General features: G+C 57.4%; 1 protein-coding gene across 2 annotated transcripts; it reads left to right on the plus strand.

Moving 5' to 3' along the window:
• HOMER3 (homer scaffolding protein 3) lies at positions 1-21,155 on the plus strand. Of its 2 annotated transcripts, XM_019513614.1 has the most exons (11): positions 1-139; positions 483-670; positions 9,062-9,206; positions 10,015-10,171; positions 10,798-10,929; positions 11,196-11,303; positions 14,687-14,808; positions 15,519-15,675; positions 16,894-17,004; positions 18,085-18,165; positions 19,276-21,155. In XM_019513614.1, the coding sequence occupies exons 3-11, from the start codon at positions 9,193-9,195 to the stop codon at positions 19,462-19,464; spliced, it is 1,071 nt and encodes a 356-aa protein (XP_019369159.1). In that variant the 5' UTR covers positions 1-139; positions 483-670; positions 9,062-9,192; the 3' UTR covers positions 19,465-21,155. The 2 variants fall into 2 exon arrangements, with proteins under 2 accessions (XP_019369159.1, XP_019369160.1); XM_019513615.1 differs by lacking the exon at positions 483-670.
• The last annotated feature ends 3,702 nt before the right edge of the window (positions 21,156-24,857 follow it).

Raw genomic sequence — 24,857 nt, forward strand, 5'->3', positions numbered from 1 at the left:
GAGCCAGTTGGAACCCATTGGAAATAAAGTGAGGAGAAAGAAAAGAGAAATGTGACCGAGATGGGGCAGTTGGCAGAGGAAGGAAGCGGATAAAAAGAGAGAACAAAGAAATCGCAATCAAGAGGGATAAACTGAAGAGGTAGCTTTACTTTTTGGCCTGTGGAAAAAACTTCCAAGGTTTATCAGTCGCCTAGAGTAGAAAGGAGTGGGCAGCATTGTTTAAAGGGATTGCAAAAGCAGTGAATAATCCTGCTGCTGCTGCTGCTGCTCTCCTCCCCATGCTGAAGGGAGGAAGGGATCCCGTAAGCAGGAGAGAGGAGGACACTGCTTGCCGGAGGCTGCAACATCTCAGCAGCAAAGTGTGCTCCAAAGTTCTTGGCCAAGATCCCCTGGGCTGCCGCTCTCGGTGGAGAAGACCCCCACCTTGGGAGGGTGTTCCGGACCTCACCCAGCCTCCTCCCCCACGCCCTCTGGGATTATAGGTCATTTTGAACAAGCAACAAAACTAGCGGATTTCAAAGTGAAATTCCGGAGGAAATTTAAAGAGCATCCGGATCCGGAGAAAGAGAGAAAGAAAGAGGAAGGGAAAAATAAATCAAACGTGGAGAGGAGCTAAGGCAGCCAAAGAGAAGCCCAAGAAGAAAGAAGCTGACACCCAGGCGGAGATGGGGTGAGCCAGGCATTTTGATTATTACTCGTGTATCTTTTGTTTTAGTACTAGTTTAAATAACCCAACATGTTTTTTAAGATATATCTGAGCCGAGGGGATGAGGGCATCAGGTTGCCATAAAGAAAGAAATGCCAGTTTAAGAGTACAAAGCAGCCCTAAAGTTTAGGGTTCACAAAGTAGACAACTGCAAATCTAGGCAACTTCTTGACAGGTACCAGGATACAGGAAAGGGTCCTGGGGTCCATGCCCTGCGTGCGATCCAGAGTGGGAATCAGGAAGAGCCCTTGGCGACCTTCCCCCGAGTTAAAAAGGACAGGTTTTATTTTTCCCTTGTGACCTTGATGGTCAGTAATTGGGACTGCTTGCATTTCTGAGCAGGTGAGGAGTCTGATTGGAAATCTCCAACGTGAGTTTAAGTTTATGACCCCCTAAAATCTTCCATGGGTGAAATATGTTGTGCCTAAGTGGCTAGAAGGCACGGGCATGGAAAAGAGGTTGTAGCCTGGTGTTTAATTTATGTGCTGGTAATAAACCCCAACTGTGTAATTTTAAGAGCCTGACATTGCTCTGAGCGAGTTGCTTTGTAACGAACTCTTCTGGGCCACTCAGAAACACGCTGGGCCGGGGAGGAGTCCTGCCATTCCTCCAAGCTGTCAGTGCAATACTAGAGGGCAAGTTCAGTGGCTTGTGTTTCTTTTGCTGAGTTTCTGATTTTTGTTTTAGGCAATCCAGGAAGAATTACTGAACAGAGTGAAATATAGATGGAGGTGGCAGAAGGGGCAGAGGCACAGAACCAGGTCTCAGTTAAACCAGTATGAATCTGGAGCAAATCCACTGAAGCCTGTGGGGCTTACACTGGTCTCGCTCGAAATCTGAAACTGCCCCGTGTCTTTGTGATCCTTCCTTGAATCCAAAACTTCAGCCTGGGGATTGCCAGGAAGGCTGTTTCAGGTGCATAGGTTGGGCCTGGCACCTTATTCTCCAGGTGTATTAGATGAATCCTTCTTGGAGTCATCACGACTACACCCAGCAGCTCTGCGTTTTCTTTAGAGGCCTGCCAGTTCCCACAGAAGAGGTTGATTCGATGTCATCCTGATATTTTCTTAGATCTCGCTCTAATTACAGGGTTGCAGCAGCAGCAGCAGCACTGCTGTTACCGTGGAGGTGGTGCTTCTATCCCAAATCCCCTGTTTTTAGTTGTATAGACCTTCTGAACTGAAATGCCTTTGTGCTTGTGTATCGTTCACATGGAAATGTTGAGCAGCCATCTGCAGGCATTAGATTTCTCTGGATTCCCAAGGCAGTAACAGAGCATCCCCTTTTGAATCATTTTCCACCAGTTGATTTAAGCGAGCTCATTTTGAAGTAAGGATTCAGTCCTTACCCCTCACCAGTGACTCTTAAATCTTGCCTATTGTATGTCCTCCTGATGCTCATTCTAGTATCTCTGGGTAGCTTTCCCAAGCAGCCTGTTCCTGGGCTCTAATGTATCCCTGTTGCACAGTAGGTTTTAAAGTGCTGGCTCTTCTCCTTTGGAAGAGTCCGGTTGCAAATGTTGCTTGGATCACGAGGGGAGCAAATGGTGTGCCTGCAGTGAGCGTTCGTCCACACTTCCACCTAGCAGACGACACAGCAGTCTCCGCTGTAGGGAGGACTAGAATGGGCATTGGAGAGGAGAGGCTTCTGGTCATACTTCAGGAGCCCTGGCCCCGCTGTTCAGGGGCAGGACCAAAATGGCAACAGAGGAGAATGGAGCTGTGCTCACTGAACTGAGCAGGCATCCATGTCTGGAAGGGCTGAGGACGTTGTGGTTAAAATGATTGCACGCAGACAGAAATGTGCACAGAGCACAGCGGGGTGCGCGTAGATGGTTATTACAGGGGGGCATTGGAAGGACTGTGCAGGAAGCCCAGCACTGGAGGGACGAGGGTGAGCTATCAGCAGCGCTGCCCAGACTCTACCTTTCTGGGTTAGGCTAGGCACTACTTAAATGCACTCTGCTTCCCCTGTGTTCAAGACTTCCCAGCACCGTGCAGATCAGGCTTCAGTCTGTGTGTGGCACCGGGGGAGCCAGTGGAGACAGCCATCCCCACATGGGGACTGTTCCAGGCACGTGCTGCGCACCCAACAGCAGAGCCATCCTCATCACCTGGGACGCAAGCCTGGTGGCGAGAGGTCTCCAGGAAAAGCAATGCTTCATAACAGTGCTGGGCCTTTAAAGCCCAGGTCCTCCTTTCCCTGGGTCTGCACTTGCACGCTTGCACTTGCATTCCACCCCCCACGACTAATCCGACAGGAGTGCAATTCCCCTGGTGCCCTTTAGCAGCAAACAGGCTGGGGGGGAGCTGCTATTGTACTAAGCTCTCCTAGGTTAATCTCTCACCAGGAAGCCAAGGGTACACTAGGGAAGGAGGAGAGGGGAGGATTAGTTCGTACGCTCCCTGCCACTGCAGTTCGCTAAGTCACGGAGACTCTGGGTTTTTCATCAGATCCATGCCAGAATCCCATCCCATCCCAGTCGAATGCTCTGTCTGGCACAGTCTTGCACCCATGCTCCTTCCCAGCAGACCGTCTCCTGGTCCTGTGCACTGGCAGGAGGGAGAGACCTGTCCCTGGCACTTCCAGCACCGCATCCCTGCTGACTCAGCGCAGCAGCGGGCTGAGGTCCAGGAAGGAGCCAGCTCTCTCTCATGCACACGGTCTCTCCCAGCCCCTTCTGCAGCCCTTGGAGCTGCTGTGCTGAGCACTGCCCAGGAGCCAGCAGCAAGGCATATAGACAGGAGAGTCAGTGAGTGACAAATGGAAACGGCCCCAAAAAGCAGATGTTTTCCAGATCACCTGCACAATCCCATGTGAGCAGAATGTGACCGTGCCTTTCACAGGCTGGCATCCACCGAGGTCTCTGCAGTGGCTTCCCTCCATCTCTGAAAGGCCTGGACCCTGACCGGAAGCCGTCTACATCCCTGGGAACCCTTTGGTCTTGCACACCCGAGTTGAACCGCCCTCCGGCCAGTGGTCTGGGTTTATCAGATGGCTGCCTCTGCCTTTGGGGCTCGCACGTCTTCCAGGCCACCCCGCCCAGATCTAGCTGCAGCAGGCTGCGATGCAGAGGAGCTCCTTGCTGTGCTCCCGCTCTCTCCTGCTGGGAGTCCTGGAGAAATCCAGAGCAGGGCTACCCAGGTTTCTTCTGGGCAGATGATTCTGCTGATCTGATTCTCTTCAGCTTACAACAAGATTTGTGTGTTGTGGGTTTTTTAGGGGCCTGTGTTCTGGGGAACTTACAAGCATTGGACCAACCTCCTGCAAATACTGCCTGCCTGGCAGGGGAGATGGCAAAGTCCACCTATGTATCCAGACAAAGCCAGTACCTTTGGGACAAGCTCCTCATGTACACCAGCCCTGCACTGATGGGCTTGAGCCCTGCCCTGGTGCACCCCGGGCAAGAGGGGCAGATTGATCTGTTGTTGGGGATCGATTGCCACTTGGCCTCTGCCACCGCCAAGGAGAAGGGCCAGGGAGGGTGAATGTAGGTGATGCATCCTGGAATGAGGGCACGGTGCAGCAGAAGCAGGTCAGAGCCCCCCCCCAGCTGCCTCCCTCTGCTGTGCTCATGGTAAAGGACCTCATTCTTAATGCCCAATGCTATCAAGAGCCACTGGTCCTGGATGGAAAACTCACCCTGGGACCCACCAGAGCAAATCTACCTGTCGGGAATCCCTAGCAGATAGCTCTGTCTTGGGCAGACACTGTCTCTTCCCGACACTCGGGAATGTGAGACAGAGGACACAAAGCATCTGCGTCTGTTGTGGCAGGGACAGGCGGAAAGATCTCCGCCGAGGCAAAGATCAAAAGAATGCTTCTTTCGAGCGAAGGCAAGCAGGGAGGGGGAGCAGGATGCGCCGAGCACTTCAATGAGCTGAATTAGTTTGCCCCCAACTGGCATTGCAAGATCACAGGGCAGGGCTTAACCGTGGCAAAGAACAAAAGACCGTCCACGAGGAAGGCTCCCTCTGGAGCATGCAACAGCCAGGGAAAGGGAGGGAAGAAAAATGGAAGGAGCGGAAATAGCAAGGACAAAGCCCAAGCCACAAGCAGCTGTTAAGAGACACGAGGAGCAGGAACAGCTCCCCACACCCTCCTCTCCGAACCCACCCATCACCGAGATCCATTGGTTGGGATGGAGAGACCAATAAGGACCGTGGCTTCCTCCCCCACCCTCCAGAGTCCTGCCAGGAGGCTGCGTTTTAGCAGTTGTCCTCGTGGTTCGAACGGCAGCTGTGGAAAAAGTTGAAGAGAGCATTTGCTCATGTCAGGCAGGAACTCCCTGGAGCGCTGGTACTCGCAGCAAGAGCATACCTGGGGAGCACCAGAATGAACGGAAAAGCACTCACCCCAGGGACCTACAGGGCAGGGCAGCCTGCTGTGTGCACAGGGAGCCCAGAAACCAGCCAGTTGCAAAGCACCGGAGAGAAACGCAATGAGAGGGGGCCGTGCAGCTGAGCAAGCCTTTGAAATGACATCCCTCTGTCTGGCTTGGTTCCTCCTTGAAGACGGGGAAGCCTTTCTTTGCAGGATTCAGCACCACCTGCTTGAGGACAGGGTGGACTAGCAGGGGAGAGCATCCAGGCCGAGCTGTTCCATGACTGCTGCGGCCGTGAGCAGGTCCCATCCCTCTTTGAACCACAGGTTCCCCACTTATAAGGCAGGTCTGCAGGGTGAGCACAAATGAAAGTGCCCTGTGAAATCCCCCAGTGAGAGGGATCCTTAGCTAGGGTTTGAAGGCAGGCGTGCTGGAGATGAAGCTGGCCAGGCTGCAGGTGCTGGCTCAGGTGACCCCTTCACCGGGTGGAGGTGAGCGAGGGGCTGAGAGTCAGGAGAGGACTCGGGAGCTGAGCTCTGCAGTGGCTTTGAGGACACTTCTTGGGGTCTGCGCAAGCATTGCTTCAGCACAGCCCAGTGAACCAGTATCCCTGCAATGCGCGTGTGTCTGTTGACCCATGGGAGCACGCCTGTGCAGGTGCATTCTCATGGATGTCCCCCGGGCCAGCTCAGAGGGATGCCTGGCAGATACCCTGGTGCATGCCTGGGTCAGGAGGATTGGAAAGGGAGCTTCAGACGATGCTGAGACCTCACGGGCTCTGGCTGGGTTTGGATTCGATCCGTCTGCTCAGCAGTCCAGCTCATGCCTTAAGGAGGCACAGGGGCAGAGGGGTCCACATTTGGAGATGGTTCCTCTCCTTTTCCCCAGCATCGGGGCACATCAGTTGTGTTCTGAGTGAGGACAACATCGGGTTATTTTAAAAGACACCAGCGGGTGCTTAAAATGAGCCTCTAAAGGAGTCTGTTAAAGGAAACGGTGGAGGGAACTCAAGGCAGACCAGGCAGCCGGTTCTCACTCCTGCCTCCACCTTGGGATAGAGAAGAAGGTACTGGCTTTTTAACCCTCTTCAGGCTGCATCACCTTATCTGCCCATGGTCAGATGAAAGGTGCTGAACTGACAGTCTTGAAAACAAATATTGTCTGGTTATTCCTAGGACGGCACCACCCAGGTCGCACTGCCCTTCAGTGCCCCGCTGCGTGTCCTGGCTGGAAGAGGCAATCAGGACTCCTAGAAGAGATGATATCTTTTATGAGACCAACAAGATTTTTGCAAAAAAAAAAAAAATCTTTATTTTAGAAAATTAAATTAAAGCAATTGAAGTTTTTTGGGGTTTTTTTGCAAAAATCTTGTTGGTCTCATAAAAGATATCATCTCTACTATGAGTCCTGATTGCCTTTTCCTCCAAACCAATACGGCTATAACCTGGGTTCCTGGCTGGAAGGGCGTTCGGTCTCTCTGGTCCACTCAGCCCTTGGGGCCTCTCTGAAGGGAACCAGCATATTGCCATCCTGGCAGCAGGATCAGTCTGTCAGGAAATGGGTGCAGACACGGCAGTGACAGAAGCCATTTAAGAACTAAGTGGAGCAAAAGGAGACCGCTAGACAGTTTGACCATAATTCAAACCACTGACTTGCTCGAGGTTTGAGTCCCTATCTGCTTGTCCAGTCCCCTCCCCTCCCCTTTCAAAGAGCCTGGCTTCCCTTAAGCAGCAGCGAGAAGCTGCCTTACTGCCATGATGAGGAGGAGCCCGTTAAGATTTCGCCCTGATCTGGATCACCCGTGTCCCTTGTGAACCGGGGCTGCTCTCCCTCGGGGGGCAGCTAGCTGGATTCCCTAGCACCATGGTGGCAGAGCGCAGGCATCAGACAGCAGGTCATCCCGAACCAGCAGCAGGGCACGTAGTAGCAGAGGTCTGCCCTTCCCCCTCGGGCTGGGAACGAATGCAAGCAGAGACGAGAGCTGAATCCTTTCCAGCTGCCATCAAGCACTTGCTGATCATGTCTCTGTCTGAGCCAGATCTTTGTCCTTTCACTCATTTGCTTCCCTTTTCTTAATTATCAGCAGGGGATCAGCCATGGGGGGTGTGAGTGGGGTTTATTTACACGTGCCCTTTCCACTGCCGCGCCGGTCTTGTCACAGGGAGCCCCGGCTGGGAGCCAGAAAGGAATTGTCAGCGTTTATCAATGTGCGGAGCATCTGGACGCATGCACTTCAAAAACTTAGATGGGAGAAGAGGGAGGGGACTGCTGAGAGAGGGAGAAAACCTGACAGCTCCAGTCCCAGGCATGTGTGAGCCTATTTTACCATGGGAGCGAGTAGTGCTCCTGGAAGTGAGAGCCAGAGGCAAGCAGATGGCAGGCAGGTGCTGGGCACCCTATGCCAGTCCCGTGCTCTGCTATGACACGCGGTGCCTGTTCTCTTCCAGTCCTGGCTGTACCCCTCAGTCCTGGCCTCCAACCCCCACCTTGCTCTTCGACTGTGACACATCTGCTGCACTGATGATCTGCTGGCCAAAGAGCTTGATGAGTGACTAGACAGGGTGAGGCGAGCCCATGCACCAGTTACACCTTGCAAGCCACAGAGTCTGAGTTTTCAGAGTCTGGGGCTGTATCACCAAGGCCTCCCAAAGCTGGTATCTCCCAGCAATGTGTTTTCAGTTACTATTCCTCTTTTGCCTCCTCGCCCTTTCAGTTTCTTTTCTGGAGATGCTGCCTCCTTTCTCTCTCTGTCCTTTGTCTTGCTGCTGTGTTCCTCTGCTCCAGCCTTGACAAGGCTCGTGCTTCTGTGCTCTGGCTTCTGAGCTTGTCAAACAAGTAAGTGAAAGCTGGAAGCAGGTCTCCTACGCCAGGCACTGGCCTCAAAAATTTCGGTCCTTTAGCTGCTCTTTTGCTGGGAAGGGGAAAATGCCCCCTTTTCTGTTGCACCATCGCTACATAAGGGGCCTGCAGAGGGACAGAATTGCTGAAGCTTCTCTCTTCCTGACAGGCATGCAGCTCTCTGGAGCTTTGGTCCCAGCAGGGTCTTGGAGCATAGGGCTGGGGCCAAGAGCATGAGCTTCGAATTCACCTCTCCCTGTAGCAAGTAAATGCACAGTCAGACTGAGCTGAATGAGGAACAGCAGGCGTCATTGATGCCCATCCTGTTTGTAGGGGCGTGGGTTGTAGCTGTTTTGGTCTAAGGACATAGGCAGACAAGGTTCATTGAGTAAGTCTGGTATCTTTTATTAGATCAACTCAAATAGTTGGAAAAATTCTTCCTTGCAAGCTTTCAGGTGCAAATACCCTTTGTCAGGCTGAGGAAGCGTCTGCAGTTGGTCTGTGCTCTTCCTGGGCGGAACAAATAGTAAAGAAATTCCAGTTTGTAGGACTTTGTGCCTTTACTGCCCCTGGGGGGACAGAGGCTTCCTCCTTAGCATGAAGTCGGGAGGCTTCAGGGAAGAACCTAGGGTGTCAATTCTGGAACAGCGATGCTGGAAGGCAGCTGGGTGCAGGGATGGCATTCTCAGCACCTGGGGCCGAGGAAGGAGCAGGTGGGCCTGGGCCAGCGCTGATCCAAAACAGCAGACCACTTTCACTGTAGTAGGCTTGGAATCCAGTTCGCACTGATGAGCCGGGGACACAAAGCTGCTATGGGGGGCGAGAGGGAGCTACTCCTGTTAGAAATGATCAGGCACCACACTGCAGCACGTGAGAGCACAGGCGCCCCAGGGGATCCATTCTGCGCCCTTTGCTGTGCTCAGGCATGTGGAACTGGAGTCACCAGGGAAGAAGTTCTGTGGCCAGAGTCCTTCACTATATAAAACCAGTCTGGGCCTAATGCCCATGTTGCCCCCAGTTGTAGAGCTTCCCCTCCTCCCTCCACAGGTGAGCAGAGCATCTTGTCTGAGGAGGAGGAACCTGCAAGTGATGGGCTATGAGGGAGGGACCAGATGAGGCTTCTAAGCACTGCCCGGCTGAATGCTCCCTCTGTGCCTCCTGTGATCAGTAACAGCTAACTCTTCCATTGCTAGGAAATGAATCCCTGTGGAAGCCAAACCGAAAGGGAGCCTCAGCCCCGCTAGGAGCCCTGAGAAGGAAGCTGCTGGAGGCGAGACGCATGCTACCTTAGCTGCCTAACAGTCTGTCTAACCATTGCTAACCAATGTCAACAGCTAGGTAATGTCCTCCCTCTCTGTTCTTTGACCCCACCCTGGACTTGGGGCTTCAGGTGCAAGAGCAGTCATTTCTTGCTGCCGGTGGAAGTTATGTGTCCAAGTGGGGAGATAGGGTTGGGGCTCCTAGCCCTGTTGGGCAGCCATGTACAAAGTGCACCATGTAGGAGTGGAGCCCAGCGACCTTTGAGTTTCATTAGGAAAATAAATCTGCAGTGGGTAAACTGGCCAAACTGCCTTTGGAAGGAGCCAGCCAGGACTCCAGGATTATCAGAGAAGGCCTCTGTGCAAGCCGGCTAAGTCATCTACATGTTGGGTGCAAAAGCTGCAGCAGGGAGTAGAGTCCTCTTGAGCCACGGGGATAATCTCCTCAGGGTGCCAGGCTCAGCCCTCAGTAACCGAAGGGTAGGCGGCCTTAAGTTGGAGCAGAAACACAAGTCTCCAGATCCCGGGGATGCACACCCTGCCAGGCTGCAGCTGGAACAGGGGTCCCTCCTGCCTTGGGGCCTAGGTTGCATTGTAATGAGATTTCACCACCAGCCCCCCCAGCACATGGCTGCAGCAGTGGCAAGAGTCTGAGGTTTCAAAGCAAAGCCAGGTAAAGTCTCTCAGCCCTGCTGCACCCGGGCACTTGTATCAGGGAAAGATTCCTCCCTGCCTCCCACAGGGCTCGAGTCAGTCAGCACTTTACAGGCTAGGGGGAGGTAGCAGAGATGCAACCCGCTCAGCAGAAGGGGGTGCAGACGCCATGTTGCTCTGCAGACTCCGCACAGCTGCCCCTGCCCTGACAGCTCTGCTGAAATCCCTTGCAGGGAGCAGCCCATTTTCAGCACCAGGGCCCACGTGTTCCAGATTGACCCGGCCACCAAACGGAACTGGATCCCGGCCAGCAAGCACGCCCTGACCGTCTCCTACTTCTACGATGCCACACGCAATGTCTACCGCATCATCAGTGTGGGCGGCACCAAGGTGAGGAGCTGGCCCAGGCCGTTCGCTAGCCAGGGGCAGCCAGAGCAAGGGCTCCACAGTCATTTCACACTTCCTGCTGCGCTTAGATCCCTGGCTGGTGGGCAGTGGGGTGCGGTACCACCCACGCTGCCACCCAGAGTGTTTACATGCACTTGAGATCTTAGTGCGAGGAAGCGGCAGATGGGACATGGATGGCCTCTGTGCCCAGAGCCTGCATGGTGCAAGCTTCCACTGGCGAGCCCTCATCCCGTGCTGGGGAGACCTCTGCGGGCACTCAGCCTGGTCAACCTCCACAGCCCCACTAGTCCTGGGCCTTTCAGTCGGGGACGGGGGCCCACTGGACCTAGTTGCAGGGTAGCACTGGGTACAAGATGCTAGCACAGGCTCTGGCTATGAGATGCCATCTTGTCACAGGGCCCCTCACATCAGAATGGCTTTTGGTCACTGCTAACTAGAGCTGAAGCGCAATAGGTAAAACCCTTCGTGCTTCATGGCAAGGTTGGGAGATCCTAGGGGTGGGTGAGTTAACAATGGGAACGAGCCCTCTGAGCCAGCCAACACTGCCACACGGCAGAAAATGAATCCCATCCCGCAGACTAGACTGCATCCTTTCCCCCCACTTGCAGGCCATCATCAACAGCACCATCACCCCCAACATGACCTTCACAAAGACCTCCCAGAAGTTCGGACAATGGGCAGACAGCCGGGCCAACACAGTGTATGGGCTGGGCTTCGCTTCAGAGCAGCATCTCTCCCAGGTAACATCAGGATGCTGGCAGCAAGCTGACCCACCTGGGGGTGCTAGGGGAAGGGAACGCAGCACCTCTGAAGCCTCCAGAGATCCCAAAGCAGTGTCAGCTTGGGGGAAAGGGCTCTGGGATGGTGCATAGCTATAAGAGGAAGCAAAACACTGGGCTGTTGGAGTGCCAGGAGGGCAGAGAAAGGAGGAGGGGGGTATTTTCTATCTGTTTAAGTGTGACAGTATAGTGACTTTCTCCCTTTTGCTCCCAATTCCACATGCCAGTTTGCAGAGAAGTTCCAGGAGGTGAAGGAAGCCGCCCGTTTGGCGAGGGAGAAGTCACAGGATAAGACGGAGCTGACCAATCCCGCCCTGAACATCACTTCTCACCAGGTACCTGACAGGCCCCAGCAGGTGCAGGGAGCAGGTGCTACACCATCATCCTGTGACAGCACTTGTGTGTGCAGGTCAGAGCCCCTCCTTCCAGGCACCCCAAGGGTTTTTGGCCAGCAGGGAGGGGGCTCAGCTAGCAGGAGAACCATTGGTTTCCAGCTCTGCTTGGTCATGCAGGAGAGATCATGGTCCCTTCAAGTTGTTCAAGGTCGTGGGCCAAACAGGGGATGCAGCAGCCCGTACCTAGTCCAGGGGAAGCTGGGCTGAAGGGCCATGTGCCTCCAGCCTTCTTCCAGCACCTGAAGGGGGGACGGTGATGAACACCGACTGCTGGGTAAACTAAGTCTTCCATGGGAAGCTCTGGAGAAGAGGCACACTGCCTCGCACTGGTGAGATGGGCTACCCCTCCTTCTGTCTCTCCATGGCCATGGCAGAGCCCAGGTTGGCATGCCTCTGGTCCTGGTTCATCCCTGCTGGGTGCCAGGCTTTCTCCTGCAGAGGGGGCTGTCCCTGGAGAGGTCCCAGCACAGGCTGTTTCACAGCCCATCTGCCAGCTGAAGAGATGGGCACAGCATTGCCTTTCTACAGTGGCTGGCACCCAGGAGGGGGCTGCCCAGGGTTATTATGGGGAGTTTGACCACCCCAGGTGATGGAGCATGGAAGTCGCCTCTGCACTCAGCATAGGGACAGAGGTGGCTGTGCATTTCCCCCATCTCCTGGCAACAGGAGGGGAGCCGGAGGCTGGAGGACACTGCGTTCCCCCGGCTGAGTACAGATGGAGCAGCAGCCGAGGAGGAGGAGGAGGGAGTGCAAACAGTACCTTGCCCTGCAGGAAGAGGGGGAGGAGGAGGCGGTGGCATTTCCAGGCTCGCAGAGCCCGGCATGGCAGAGCAAAGGGAACAATCTGTCCAGCTTGGCTCCCCTTGACTCTGCCTGCCCCATCCAAAGGCTCGAGGAGCAGGGAAGGGAGCAGAGCGTGGGCAGCGGAGGCAGGCTGCGCCAGCATCCGCTGCAGCAGAACAAATCTGTGGTCAGCGATTGTGCCCGGGAGAGCAATCTGTGACCGGCTGCAATGGGTGCTCCAGAGTCCACCTCACCTGAGCTACTGGCGCACTGAGTGGAGCGGAGGCCGGGTACCTGGGGCAGAATGGGCCTCCACGTACCAGCATGCAGGGGGTTAACACGGCTGTGGTTAAGACGGGTGAGCAATTATTTCAGCTGCGGGGCCACTAAGGAGTTTTGGTGAGCTGTGAAGGGCCTTAAGAGCACTTCTCAGCTGGAGAGGCTGCTGCAGGAGTTGCTGCACTGTCCTAGCAACCCCCCGCCAGCATATATAGATGCAGACCGCCATCCAGACAGCCCAGTGCCAGCCAGCACCCACTGCTCTGCTTGCTGCATGCACACAACACACACACACACACACGCTCCCCCACTGGCTTGCGTACACACACTCCATCTGACGCCCACGGCCAGCCTGCACGTGCGTGCACACATACACAAGTGCTCCCTCTTTGCCCATCTTGCCTGGGTCGTACACTAGCAGCACTTCACACCCGAGCCTCATTCTTAAATAATTGAGGACGTTGCTGTTTGTGGGCGAGGACAGAGCAGCTCAGTCTCCTGGAATCATGCCAGGCTTCCCCGATTCTCTGCCTCCCCTTCAGCCTTGGCCTCTTCCGGCTTCACACTGTGGGAGGCTGGGGTCTCTCCTCCCACTCGCCCCCATCAGCCCAGCACAGCCTGTTCAGCCTCTCCACCCCCCCACCCCCCCAGCAAATCAGGGCTCCTAATGCTCAGCACCTGAACCCAGGGATGAGTCTGCCCATTTCCCCAGGTGCAGAGCTCCCTCTCTCCCACACCCTTTTTCTGCCTCAGTGCCCCCATCTATGAAGTGGGTGGTGAGTCATGCTGTGGGAGAGGTGGGGTGTATGCTGCAGGTTGCCCTTTTACCTTTCTACTGGGGTTTCCGCAGAGCCGGTGGCTCCAGCACAGCCCAGGGCCCAGCCTCCTCTATTTATAGGCATCAGCAGATTCTGAAGACAGGTGGCTGTCCTTATCCCAGAAAGTCACACAGATCAGGTGGCTGGTGCTCCACTGGTCTCGTGGCCCTGCAGGAAAAGGCTCTGCCGGTTCCCACCTTGGGGTCTGGGGCCTGGCACCCAGGGGGGTCTTTGCAGACCTTTGCACCAAGTCCCTTCCCTGCTGGGAGCAGCTGACGGGAGGAAGCAGGGCACTGCGTGCTACAGAACGTATCTGTGGCCATGGCATGTTCATTGTTGCTCCATCGTGCTCTGTCCAGATTGGAGCCAGGGAGAGTATCTTGATACGTGTTGCTGTGATCCAATGCCACAGAGCAGTGTGTGCTCCTTGGGTAGGGGCTGTGCCCCACCAGGGTTTGGTGCACTTGCAATATGCGTCACAATACCCCATCATCCTGCCTTTCCTGGCTTGAGGGGGCCCCCTCCCCATCGCACGGGGCTCGCCTCCTAGTGCAGAGTGGGAACAGGAACCTAGGTATTCTGGACATTGAAGGGGCCACCACGATGGGCCTGCCAGCCTTGCACTTCTGGAGCACCTCACTGGTCCGTGCCTCGGCACCTCGCACCTGGCCTTGGGGCTCCAGTTATGGGCCGTGACATCCTCGGCATTCACAGAAGGGGGTGGAGGTCGGGGCCAAGGAATCCATTGCCTTGAAAAAATGGAAATGAAAAGGGAAGGCCCTGCAGTGAAGTTGCTGTGAAGATGAGTGTGGCGGGCACAGAGCCCGGGGCATGGCTCAGACCCTGAACGCTAGGATTGCTGTCACAGCTGGGCTCACGGAGCTGCTGAATGGGAGGGAGGGATCTCGCCAACTGGAAAACAAGCATCCATCTGCCTAGCTGTCCCCATCCTTCCCCCCCTCTGCATGGCTCCTCTCTCTGTTCCAACACATCTCTGGCCTGTCCAATATGCCAACCCCAGCATTTCAGATCTCAGCACCAACCCTGCTCTCAAGGAAGCAAGCAGCCACGGTGGGAAGGAGGTGTCCCCTGTCCCGCTCAGACCTTGCAGAGAATCTCTCCCCACAATCCCCCAACCACGGAGATTCCCTGAGTTTCACCTCCAGTCTCCCTTGAAGCCAGCAGCAGGGCAGCCTGCCCAGAGTGGGGAGGGATCTTTCCATTCAGGCCCTGTCTGTGCTACACAGGAGGGCATGGTCATGGTAAAAGAGGCTCCTTTCCCCTCCTTCCCCACCTAAGAGATGAACCCAGCACCCCAGGGTCGACCTCAGGGTCCCCATCTTGGAGTCCCCCACCACCCAGACCTCCCAGCAATCTGGCCCATAGGAGGTGCTGGTTGTCCTGGCCCAGACCTACCTGACATGCCGGGACCTTCCCCCACAGGTGTTGCCCAGCCCCATCATCAGCTCCAATGGGCCAGGAGAGGAGAAGCTGTTTCGGAGCCAGAGTGCCGACATCGAGATGACAACAGAGAAGGAGCGGCTGAAGAAGATGCTCTCCGAGGGGTGAGCTGCAGCGCTGATGGGGGCTTTTCCCCCAGAGTCCCAGCCTCATGGCTCAAGTGGGCTTGGAGCAATGGAGGCACACGCCTTGTTTCCCAGGGATCCCTGGCTCTGACTCTGCACCTGTCTGGAGCAGCAGTGGCACCCAATCCTTCCAGCTACCCTTCCTGGCTCCCACAGCCACCTCTGCCCCTGTGCAGGGAGCAAGGACCCCACTTGAAGGTTTCCCAGCCTGAGTGGCAGTCCAGGGCCCACCGGGATGTCATAGATTCATAGATTCATAGATTAAGGGTCGGAAGGGACCTAGTAGATCTTCTAGCCCGACCCCCCGCCAGGGCGGGAGAACAACAAAAACCCCAAAAAGAGAAATGGGACTCAAACGAGTCCAGCTAGGTGGGCATCCAGCCTCTTCTTAAAGACCCCCAGGGTAGGGGCCAGCACCACTTCCCTTGGAAGTTGGTTCCAGCTCCTAGCCGCCCTAACGGCTTGGTCACCATGTCCAGACCCCCTCCTTGATGGTCATGAGAGCACAGACGTCCATGTACAGCACAGGGGGGCTGTGGGAGCGGGGTCCCAGCCAGGGCTGGCTCTGCTCAGTGCATGGTAACTCAGGCATTGGCTCCTTGGGGACCCAGCAGGGAGGGAGGGCCTCAGGGTTGAGACCCCCATGCAAGCAGGGCCCTCTGTCCCTCATTCTCCGTCCTGTCCCGCAGCTCAGTGAGTGAGGTCCAGTGGGAGGCCGAGTTCTTCACCCTCCAGGACAACAACAACAAGCTGGTGGCTGCTCTGCACGAGGCCAACGCCAGTGTGGACCAGTGGAAGAAGCAGCTGGCCGCGTACCAGGAGGAGACGGAGACACTGCGGCAGCGGGTGAGCACAGTGGGGCCCTGGGGGGAGCAGGGTTGGGGACACCTAGTCTCAAGCCCATGTGGGCCCAGACTCTGGGCTACGAGGTCCCCTTCATTCATGCAGGTATCCATGGGGGACAGGGCTGCAGGTCTGGGGGATCACGTGGGACTCGCAGGAAGGCAGCTGATGCAGAAACTGATTGAGGCATCAGGGTGCTGGCCCCGGACCGAAGGCTCATTAGGCTCCCCTTCTCCCCCTCAGAGAGATGGGGCTCTCATTAGTTGCTAGGGAGGTGGCTGGTCCAGCTCCTCTCCCCATATGCAGGCAGGCTGGTAAAGCAGAGCCCCACAACTGTGGGGAGGGGGAGCACAAAGCCGGCGCATTCTTGCATCTCTCCCATCTCTGCTACTTAAGGCTTTCCCTTTGCGTTCGTTGCTGGACGCTGTGCCAGGGCAGCCGTCTGGCCTGGCGGCAGGCAAGACACAAGCCTCTCAGTGGGCTGAAGTCAGCACGGGTGGGAGCTGCAGCAGTGGTGCCAGACAAACAGGCCCTTGTCCAGCTGAAAGAATGGGATCTTGTGGCTTGGGCGCTGGCCGTCAGCTGAGGGGGGCTGCTGCAGCCGTGGGAGTCACGTGGCCAGGAGGGGTTTGCAAAGGGCCTGAGAAGGAGACTGTGGGGGCTGGGGTGGGAAGGGGCCCCAGCTCCCTTGGTCTGGGCCTGTGATGACCCATGCTGGCTCCTGTCCACGTGCAACGGAGGGTGGTTTCCAGCCCAACCATGTCAGCACTGCCCTGAGGCCTGGATGCAGCTGGTGTGGCCATTGGCAGAGCTGTTCAAAACGAATCCTCTCCTAAGGAATAATTTAAGCCTCCATGCAGCAGGTTTCAAAAGCAGAGGGACTGTGGGCCAAGCCCTGCCTGAATTTCCTCCACTGGCTTTCACAGAGGGTCCGACCCCGCTTTGCTGGAAGGCCGAGGCTGCTGGAGCTGGCTCCAGTGGTTTGCAGACAGGATGTGATGTGCCCCATTCAGGGCTAACTCGGCAAGACCCACTGCCCATGGTCTTGCCTTCGTGCTCTCTAGGGTTTGCGGTGCTGGGAAGCTGAGGCTGAGTGGTTGTTGCTGCAGGTGGGCTGAGGAAGTGCCAGTGAGCTGCTGGGAGGAGATAGTGGGGAAGTTGTCAGGGGCTGGGCAAGATGCTCAGGACCTGATCCCCCATCCCACGTGTGTGTCCACGCAGGTGGCTGAGCTGGAGTTGCAGGGAGCTCAGGATTCCTCCAACGAGAGCAACAAGGAGGACCTGAGCCAGACGCTGGAGGAGCTGGAGCTGCTGATCAAGTCAAAGGACGAGGTAACTGCCCCAGAGCAGACACAGCAGAGCAGCTGGGCACCCCCACATGCAGGGGCAAACCTGGAGGGTCGGTCGTCATGGATGCCTGTGCATCTCAGGCTGTCGCCGCTCCACCCACCTGCATTGTGCCCTGCAGTGGCCTCCAGAGCCCCTGGCTCATGTCATCCCAGCCACACCTCTGTCGGTGCAGGGCCTTTCCATTGCCAGTGCAAGGGAGTGTGAAGCTCTGTGTTCATGCCTGGACAATGCCCTGGATAAGAGAAGGCCCTGCCAGGTGATGCAGGGTGTCAGCTCTCAACCTTCACTGACGTGGCTGATTCCCAGCCCATCAGCCAGGTCCTGCCATGGTCCCCCAGGCTGGTGTCTCAGCCCTGCAGCCTTTGTTCCCATTTCAGTAGGAGGCTGCTATACCAGGCTCTGTCCAGGAAATGCCTTGCTCCTGGGGTTGCAGGGCATGGGGCAATGCACAGATCAGCACTGGGGAGGCCCACAGGGTCCCCTGGCTCCAAGAGCAAGGCCAAGCCCAATGAGCATAAGCCCTGAGGGTCCCAGACTGAAGACCATGGGTAGGGGTCTGCCTATCGCCCACTTCCTGTCTCCTGCCGGACAGCCTGGCAGTGCCCCCCGACCCACTCCTCTGAGCAGTGGCTGCATTTAGCCTCTAGCTCTGTTATTGCCTATCATTTTCACAGTGTTTAAATTAATGATTTAAAGGAGCACTTTAATTGCAGGGGCTGGGGGCGGGGAGTGTGGAGTCCAATATTTGCTCATTGCATGTTCTTACATTCAGGCTGTGTCCTGGCAGAGGCTGGGTGGAGGATCCCAGCATGGGGTGTGGGGGACACGTGCTGTGGGGGACAGTGTGTGCACTTTACTCTACAGCAGTTCCCTTCCAAAGCAATGTCAGGGAGAGCTCCTGTGACCTCAGGCCCTGCCCGGATGCAGGGAAGAGCTGGCACTTCCCCATAGAGAGCAGGAAGAAAGGGCAGTGGAGGGAGGAGGCCCTGCTGACCTTGTGTGGGGGTGGGGGCGGCTCTGTGGTTTGATGTGTTCAGTGCTCATTTCTTCTTTGTGGTTTAGGAAATTCAGATGCTGAAGAGCCAGAAGTGCAGCCGGTGGGAGGCCGAGGGGGAGCGCGAGGAGATGCTGCAGAAGCTGCAGGTAATAGGGGTGCCCCCTGGAGAGACCCAACCTAGGAGGCCATTTCAGCCTAGAGGGATCAGTCTCCCTTTGCCTGGGGTGGGCAGAGATGCAGGGTTGCCCAGCTCCACCATCCTGCCCGGCCTCTTGTTCTCCAGCAGTGGGAGGGTGCAGCTTGAAGAGTCCCACCACTTCCCACTCTCCTGGGCTTTCAGGGGCCTCCCCACCGCAGACCTCCAGTTTCTGCGGAGGTGGCCAGTGAGGCGGTCCCTAGACATTCATCACAGGATTTTGTCCTGTCCTGTGTATTACTGGGCGCTGCTGGTGGCTGGGGACCAACCCCTGGCACTTTGGGGGCCTCTGGAGCAGGACTGAGATGCCCCCAAAGATGCAGTCATACATACCGTTGTGCACCAGCCCTGCACCGCAGCCTGCCCTGTCCAGGGATCAGGGAGAAGAGTGCCCTGGATCCCTCCATCCCTTGGGAGGCCAAGGCTCAGCTCCTCAGCTGGGCCTGGCCTGGGCAGAGGACATGTTCAGCCTGTGGGAAGGGGAGCCTCAGAGTCTCTTGCTAGCCGCTCCATGAGGAGCAGAGCTCAGCCAGCCAGTGAGGAAGGGCGGGCAAGGAGGATGGATGCAAGCTGCTCTCTGCCTGCAGGCAAGGATGCAGATGGAAGCACTTGTGCTCTGTCCATTTGTGCTTCAGAGGCTGCCTGCGCCCATCTCTGCTCTGGGGCTGGGGCTCTGCGCAGGGCACATGAGCCTGGTTTCAAAGGGAAAAGGACTTTTCCTAACACTCGGTGTCTCCAGAACTGAAACACCAGGAGACAGGGCATGGGCAGGGGCTGCATGGAGCGTCCTGGGCTGCTCCAGAAGCTCAGCCCCTCTAAGCACAGAGTTTTCTGTTGGGCTTGCAGAGGCTGTTAGATGGGTTGCAGGGCTGGCCGTGGGCTGCCTGGGGTGTGTATGCACATGCCAGTGCCGGAAGGCAGGGGTGGCTGTGGGACAGGGCACATGCTCCAGTGCTGCAGCACGAGGCGGGGGAGGGCGGTGGCTGCAGGCCCCTGGGGGCACCTCAGCGGAGCCACGTTGCTGCCCTTCCACTGACCAGGCCCTTGCCTCCCCCTCCAGGAGCTGGAGGCCCGGAATGCAGAGCTGGAGCGACGCCTGCACCTGTCTGAGCAGACGCTGGCCGAGACCCTGGCCGACAGGGAGAAGATGCAGAGCGAGGTCACCAAGGCAGCCGAGCTCATGGATGTCAAGATATTTGAGCTCAGCGAGATCCGGCAGGGACTGGCCAAGCTCCTGGAGAGCAACTGAGCAGCCAGGAGGCCTGTGGGGAAGGCAGGGTACCCGTCGGGGCCATCAGACTGCCGTCAGGGGCACAGAGCTGGAGCCAGGCAGGGTCCATCCACAAGCCACCGCTGCCTGGAGCCAAAACTGGCTTGAGCCACTTGCTGCACACAGAGCACTGTGGCCAGTGCTTCCCCACAAGACCAGCCCTAAGGGACATCCAGCCTCCTCTGGCTCCCGGCATAGCTTGGCCCTCCCTGCGTGGCTCAGTGACTCGGCTGCCCCGGCCTTCCTGGCTCCCGCGCTGCACCGCCTACATTTTTACAGCCCCTTTTCTAGCCATGGAGCCGCCTTTGCAGCTCTCAGTAGTTTTTGTAGGAAAACACTTGCCTCTTGTAGAATGAGCTGCTCGGCCTCTGCTGCCCAGGGAGGAGATGGCTTATCTCACCGTGGGCAGCAGCAGGTCCTCCCTTTCCCCACCCTGCCACACGTTTCAACAGGATCTGATCACTTTGGTTCACTATCTGTGTGCACCAGGGCCTGGGAGCGTGGATGGGTCATGGCCTGGCCCCATCTCTACACCGCTGCTCAGGATAATCCTCCAGAGGGGTGAGGAGCTGCAGGCTTCACCTCTGTAGCTGAATTTTAAGGCCATGGGGTTTTATTCTTACTTTTTAAAGCTGCTTTTTGAAGATGAGAGCAGTGGCCGTACTACAAGGAGGGTTGGGTAGGGGGTGGGGGGTTTGAGTCATGGGATATCCCCAGGGGATGCCTGCCAAATTGCCAGGCTGGCATCTCGCCAGGCCTCTGAGGGCTGTGATTATTTGAATTAAATGGAGCAAATCATAGTTGCTCTCATGTGTGGGGAAGAGCAGCCCCGTGTCCATCAATGCTACAGCCTGGGGAGGACACCGGTCATCTCCCCACTGGGCAGATGCAGCTGGGCTGTGGGATGCTGGGGAAGTGCGAGTGCTCGGGGACATTGTCCGGGCACCGGGCTCTGATAGGGCCCGAAGGAGCTTGGGGAGCCCTGTGCCGCCTTCCACAGCTGGAAGACGCTGTAGTCTCCTAGTAGCATGCTTAGTCTTGTGCTGCCGCCCAACCAGTGTCGATGTAGGGGGCTGGCAGCCTTCCAGGAGGGGTGGGGGGGGTCACTGGGTTTGTTTTTTACTTTTCTCTTTGCTGCGTAGATCGAGTGTAGACAGAAGTGGTAGCGATGAAGGTTCCTGGGAGCCTGCAGAAGGGGTGAAGAGTTTTCCTAGAGTGCTAGCAAGCAGTAGAGGCCAAATCGCCTGCACTGAGAGCAGCGTGACTCTGCAGGCCTGGCCCTCCTCCCATTTGCGCCAGGAGAGGGAACGTTAGCACCAGGCTGACAGGCAGGAAGGATCAGGCCCAAGGAACAAGTCCGAGCATGGTGGAGCTGCCCTGGGCTCTGAGAGAGCCTCTGCCTTGGCCTGCACCCACGTGAGTGAGGGGAGTTGGGCCCATACCCTCCAGGACCTCGGAGCTGTGGTAGGGGAGGATCTGTGGTGCATCTAGGTGGGAAACCACCGAGGTTGTGGGTACGAGTCTGTCATTGCCCCCATTTGCTACAGGGCAATTGGCAGGGAACGAGCCAGCACGGGGACGGAGAGTCACAGGGCACACGTACCACCCCCTGCCAGTGCTTTGGGAACCCCCTTCCCTCCCCTTTGGAAATAGAGCTCAGCTCCAGGAAACCTCCCTTCTCTCCGGCTCTCTTTGTGGGGCGTGGGGTCAGCAGGGGCCTTGCATGTTTTGTCAGCTACAAACTCCTGGAAGACGCTGGTTGCTGACGTGTTCAGGGTCCTCAGCGCTCCCCATCTCACCACACCCACCACGTGGCTGGCGCCTCCAGCCTTTCCTATTGATCAGAGCTGACCGCATCAGCCGGGTCGCACCCTCGCTGAGTCAGGTTGTCGGGGCAGGCAGCTCCCAAGGGAAACACGGGGAAGTCTGGAGTTGAGCTGGTGCAGATCCCAGCAGGACTGGCTCCAGGGAGGAACAGAGCAGGCACAAGCCCCAGCATGGAGCTCAGGTGAGGCCATGACATGACTCCACCCAATTCCCTGCTGGGCTCTGCATGCCCTCCCCCCACACCTGCACGCTCACTTGCACACTCATCCCTAGCAGGTAGCACTCAGCTCTGCCCCCGCACCAAGCCTTTTCCACTGCAATTTCCAGCCCAGGCCATGCTGCCACTCCAATCAGGAAGCCGGTGGCTCTAACTAATGGCAGTGCAGCAAGCAGAGCCAGCAGCAGCACACCCCAGCCCCTGCCTCATGGGGTGCACAGCACGGACAAGAGCCCTGGCTTCCCATGCACAAGCTGCTCGTGCAGATCCAGGCATCAGCCAGGACCTTTCCATCTCCGAGCTTCCATTGGCCTCCACTGCTGTTTTCCGGCCTTGCGGCCTCTGGAAGGAAGTAGCCAAGCCTCGTCCCTGCTCCACTGAGTCACGAGCAGCTGACTCAGCTGCGGTAGGGCCAGAAGGCTCCTGCCCAAGGACAGGATCTGTGTGCCGGATGGTCCCGGGAGGTGCCTCTCTTCCAAACTGGCACTGAATCCACCAGCACCAGCTTCCACGCCGGCCCCAACCCCACACTCAGGAGCACAACAGACAGCTGCGCAATGGCAGGGCACTGGCTCCCCCTGTTCTGTCCCAGTGGAGCAGCAAACATTGCAGAGGCATGGTGGGGTCTTGCACAGCACCCACTGCTCTCTGCCTGCACCCTGCCCTGGCTCCTGTGCCCAAGGGCCCTCACCCCATCCCCTGGTTTTTATTTTTGCTCCTTTCTCCCAGTCACAGCTACTGTCAAAGTGCAGAAGGCGGCGGCATCTGCCAGTACAGGGACCTCCACCGACTGCCCAAAACTGATACTCAGGCGAGTCTGCTGGCTGGTCACAGGTGAGGGGAGGGGAGGGGAGGGGATGGGCCCAGGGAAGTGGCAGGGTGAGCAACACTGTCTTCGAGGCCAGGTCAGGCTGGGATTCGTTCCCCAGCAGTGGTCAGGCCCAGCCCCTGTGGACGCCCCTGGGACTCGGACCCCAAAGCACAGAGACTGGGAACTTAGATTCATAGATTAAGGGTTGGAAGGGACCTAGTAGATCTTCTAGCCCGACCCCCCGCCAGGGCGGGAGAACAACAAAAAACCCCAAAAAGAGAAACGGGACTCAGACTTCTCCGGGGAGATGCTGGAAGTGCATGGCAGCCAAAATGGGGAGGGACAGGGAGGCTCACAAGGAAGCCCAGGGCAGCTCCTCAACACCAGGGACCAGCTCACAGCCCTGCCACCAAGGCCAAATCATGCAGTTGCTCCATTTGGGGCCTGCACCAGCAGCTCCTGCTCAACCCTGGGCCTGAGCTGAGTGGGGGCAGGCAGGGTGTTAGGTGAACCATGCCAGGGCAAATCTGTAATCGAGCAGCATCAATAATGGAAAACAGGTGACGGGCCCAGTGGAGGCTCTCGTGCCAGCCCCAGGAGCTCAGCTGCTCAGCCGCTTGCAGGACACGGGTTATTTTTAGTGCCGCGATGGTCTGTTTACACTCCATGGATCGGGCGAGCGTGCAGCCAGTGTAAACCTCCCAGCCCTGCCCCCACCCCCGTGGACAGCCATTTCTGCAGGCGGCAGAGACGCAATTACATGCGGATGGTGGAGACGTTCACGTATCTGCACGATAAAACACCGGGCGCCAACAAAGCTCAGCCCCCTGCTCCCAGAGTTGCTGGTAATTAGCAGTCTCGTTAGGTTCTGTGAAGGCAAGGAAAAGCCAGCGCAAGGGAAGAATGTGAGCCGGGGGACCCGGAGCTTTGCACAGGGCCCATTCCTCACCATCTGGCCTGTCCCTGCTGCACCCTCACAGCCCCGCAATGCCCTTTCAACACAAAGCCAGCAAGCGGAGCCACATTGGAAAGGAGCAGGCTCAGGGGGTGCAGCCCCTCAAATGGAAGGAAAAGGAGCTTGGACCCCAGCCCCCAGTCCCTGCAGCCCTTTGCTTCCCCCCAGGCCAAGAGGATGCAATAAAAGCAGGAGGCAGCAAGGACATCACTCCTTGCTGCTGTTAATTAAACCCACTGGGGCCAGGCTGCTGGGGGTATCGATGGATGAGGAAAGCAAAGGCTGCTTTTGGCACCAGTACCATCAGCGGCTGCTTTGTTGCAGCACTAGGAGGGAAAAGAAGTACTCTAAGAGAGACAGCCAGGGACGAGCCAGGCCCATGAATCACTGCAAACAGGAGAAAGGGCCTAAGCTGCAGCAGGGACTCAACATGAAAGGGGAGAAGGCCAGAGCAGCAGCCTCATCACCTGGGATGCCTCCTGGGGCACCAGGATGAGTCCCGCCAGCTGGGCTCAAGGGGCAGGTGCAGCCGTGCCAAACCCGCACATGCTGAGGAGTGAGCTGCAAGGCCGGAGCACCGGTGCTGAAGATGCTGCTGCAAGGGGCTGTCTAGGCAGGTGGGCTGCACCAGGGAGCAACGGAGCTGCTGGGGGTGCTCTGCCCCTCCGGTTTGACAGCGCTTAGGAGGGAGGAAGTGGCTGCCCCAGCAGACACCCTGGGCTGCGCTTCCTCCCCACCAGGGCCTGCAGGAGCCTGCGGTGCAGCTGCCAAAGCACACCGGAGCTGCCATCTACTGGCTGGCCCAGCCGCATGGCACACAGGGCAGGACAGGCGGCACCAGAGAGATGGGTCTGATTTGGAGCCAGCCCTGCTTGCACCTTGCAAGGGGATGGTGTGGGCATGGCCAGGCACGGAGCAGCAAGCCAGCCCTCAGGGGCTCCCCACAGAACTCAGTCTTGGGGCAGCCGAGGACCCTGCCGCCAGGGTCAGCCACCACTGGGCAGCAGGAAGGGGCTCTTTCAGGACAGAGGCCCATGCGAGCTGGAGCAGGAACAAAGCTCCACATGGCCCAGTTGCCTCAGTAAGATGAAACCTGGGTCCTGCCAGGTTCTCTCGGATGGGCTCAGTGCAGGCACCTGCCCTCCTTGCAGCCGAGCACAGGAGCTCCCCTGGCCCCCGCACCGCCCGCTCGGGAGGGACCAGGCGCCAGCTAAGGCCCTGCTGTCCCGGCTTAGGCCACAGGGCCCCCAAACCCACTCCTGCCTCCAACTTCCCTTTGCTCCCTGCTCTACAGAACTAGGCAGAGCCGGGGGTGAGGACAGAGGCAAGACAATGAATGCCCGGGAATGGGACTAAAGAAAGGTCCAGGAACCAGCGCTGAGCCCCTAGGGGCAGGGGCCCTGCAGCACAACAGGCTGAGGCAGGAGGAGCCACGACGGGCCCACGGCTGTCGTACTGGGGGGCACGACCGTGCAGCCCCACCCCAGCTTCCAGCACTGTGCCCACGTGCCGCAGGGCCATGCCCTCTGTGCTGCGGCCTCACGCTCTGCAGCAGCGTGGGG

Source organism: Gavialis gangeticus, unplaced genomic scaffold, assembly GCF_001723915.1.
Source record: "Gavialis gangeticus isolate Ggan-Ray unplaced genomic scaffold, GavGan_comp1, whole genome shotgun sequence".
Lineage (NCBI taxonomy): Eukaryota > Metazoa > Chordata > Crocodylia > Gavialidae > Gavialis > Gavialis gangeticus.

Excerpts from the sequence above, each read along its gene's own strand:
- HOMER3 (XM_019513614.1), top strand. Across the intron at positions 11,304-14,686 it reads TGAACATCACTTCTCACCAG|GTGTTGCCCAGCCCCATCAT; the intron begins GTACCTGACAGG and ends CTTCCCCCACAG. Across the intron at positions 15,676-16,893 it reads CGGAGACACTGCGGCAGCGG|GTGGCTGAGCTGGAGTTGCA; the intron begins GTGAGCACAGTG and ends GTGTCCACGCAG.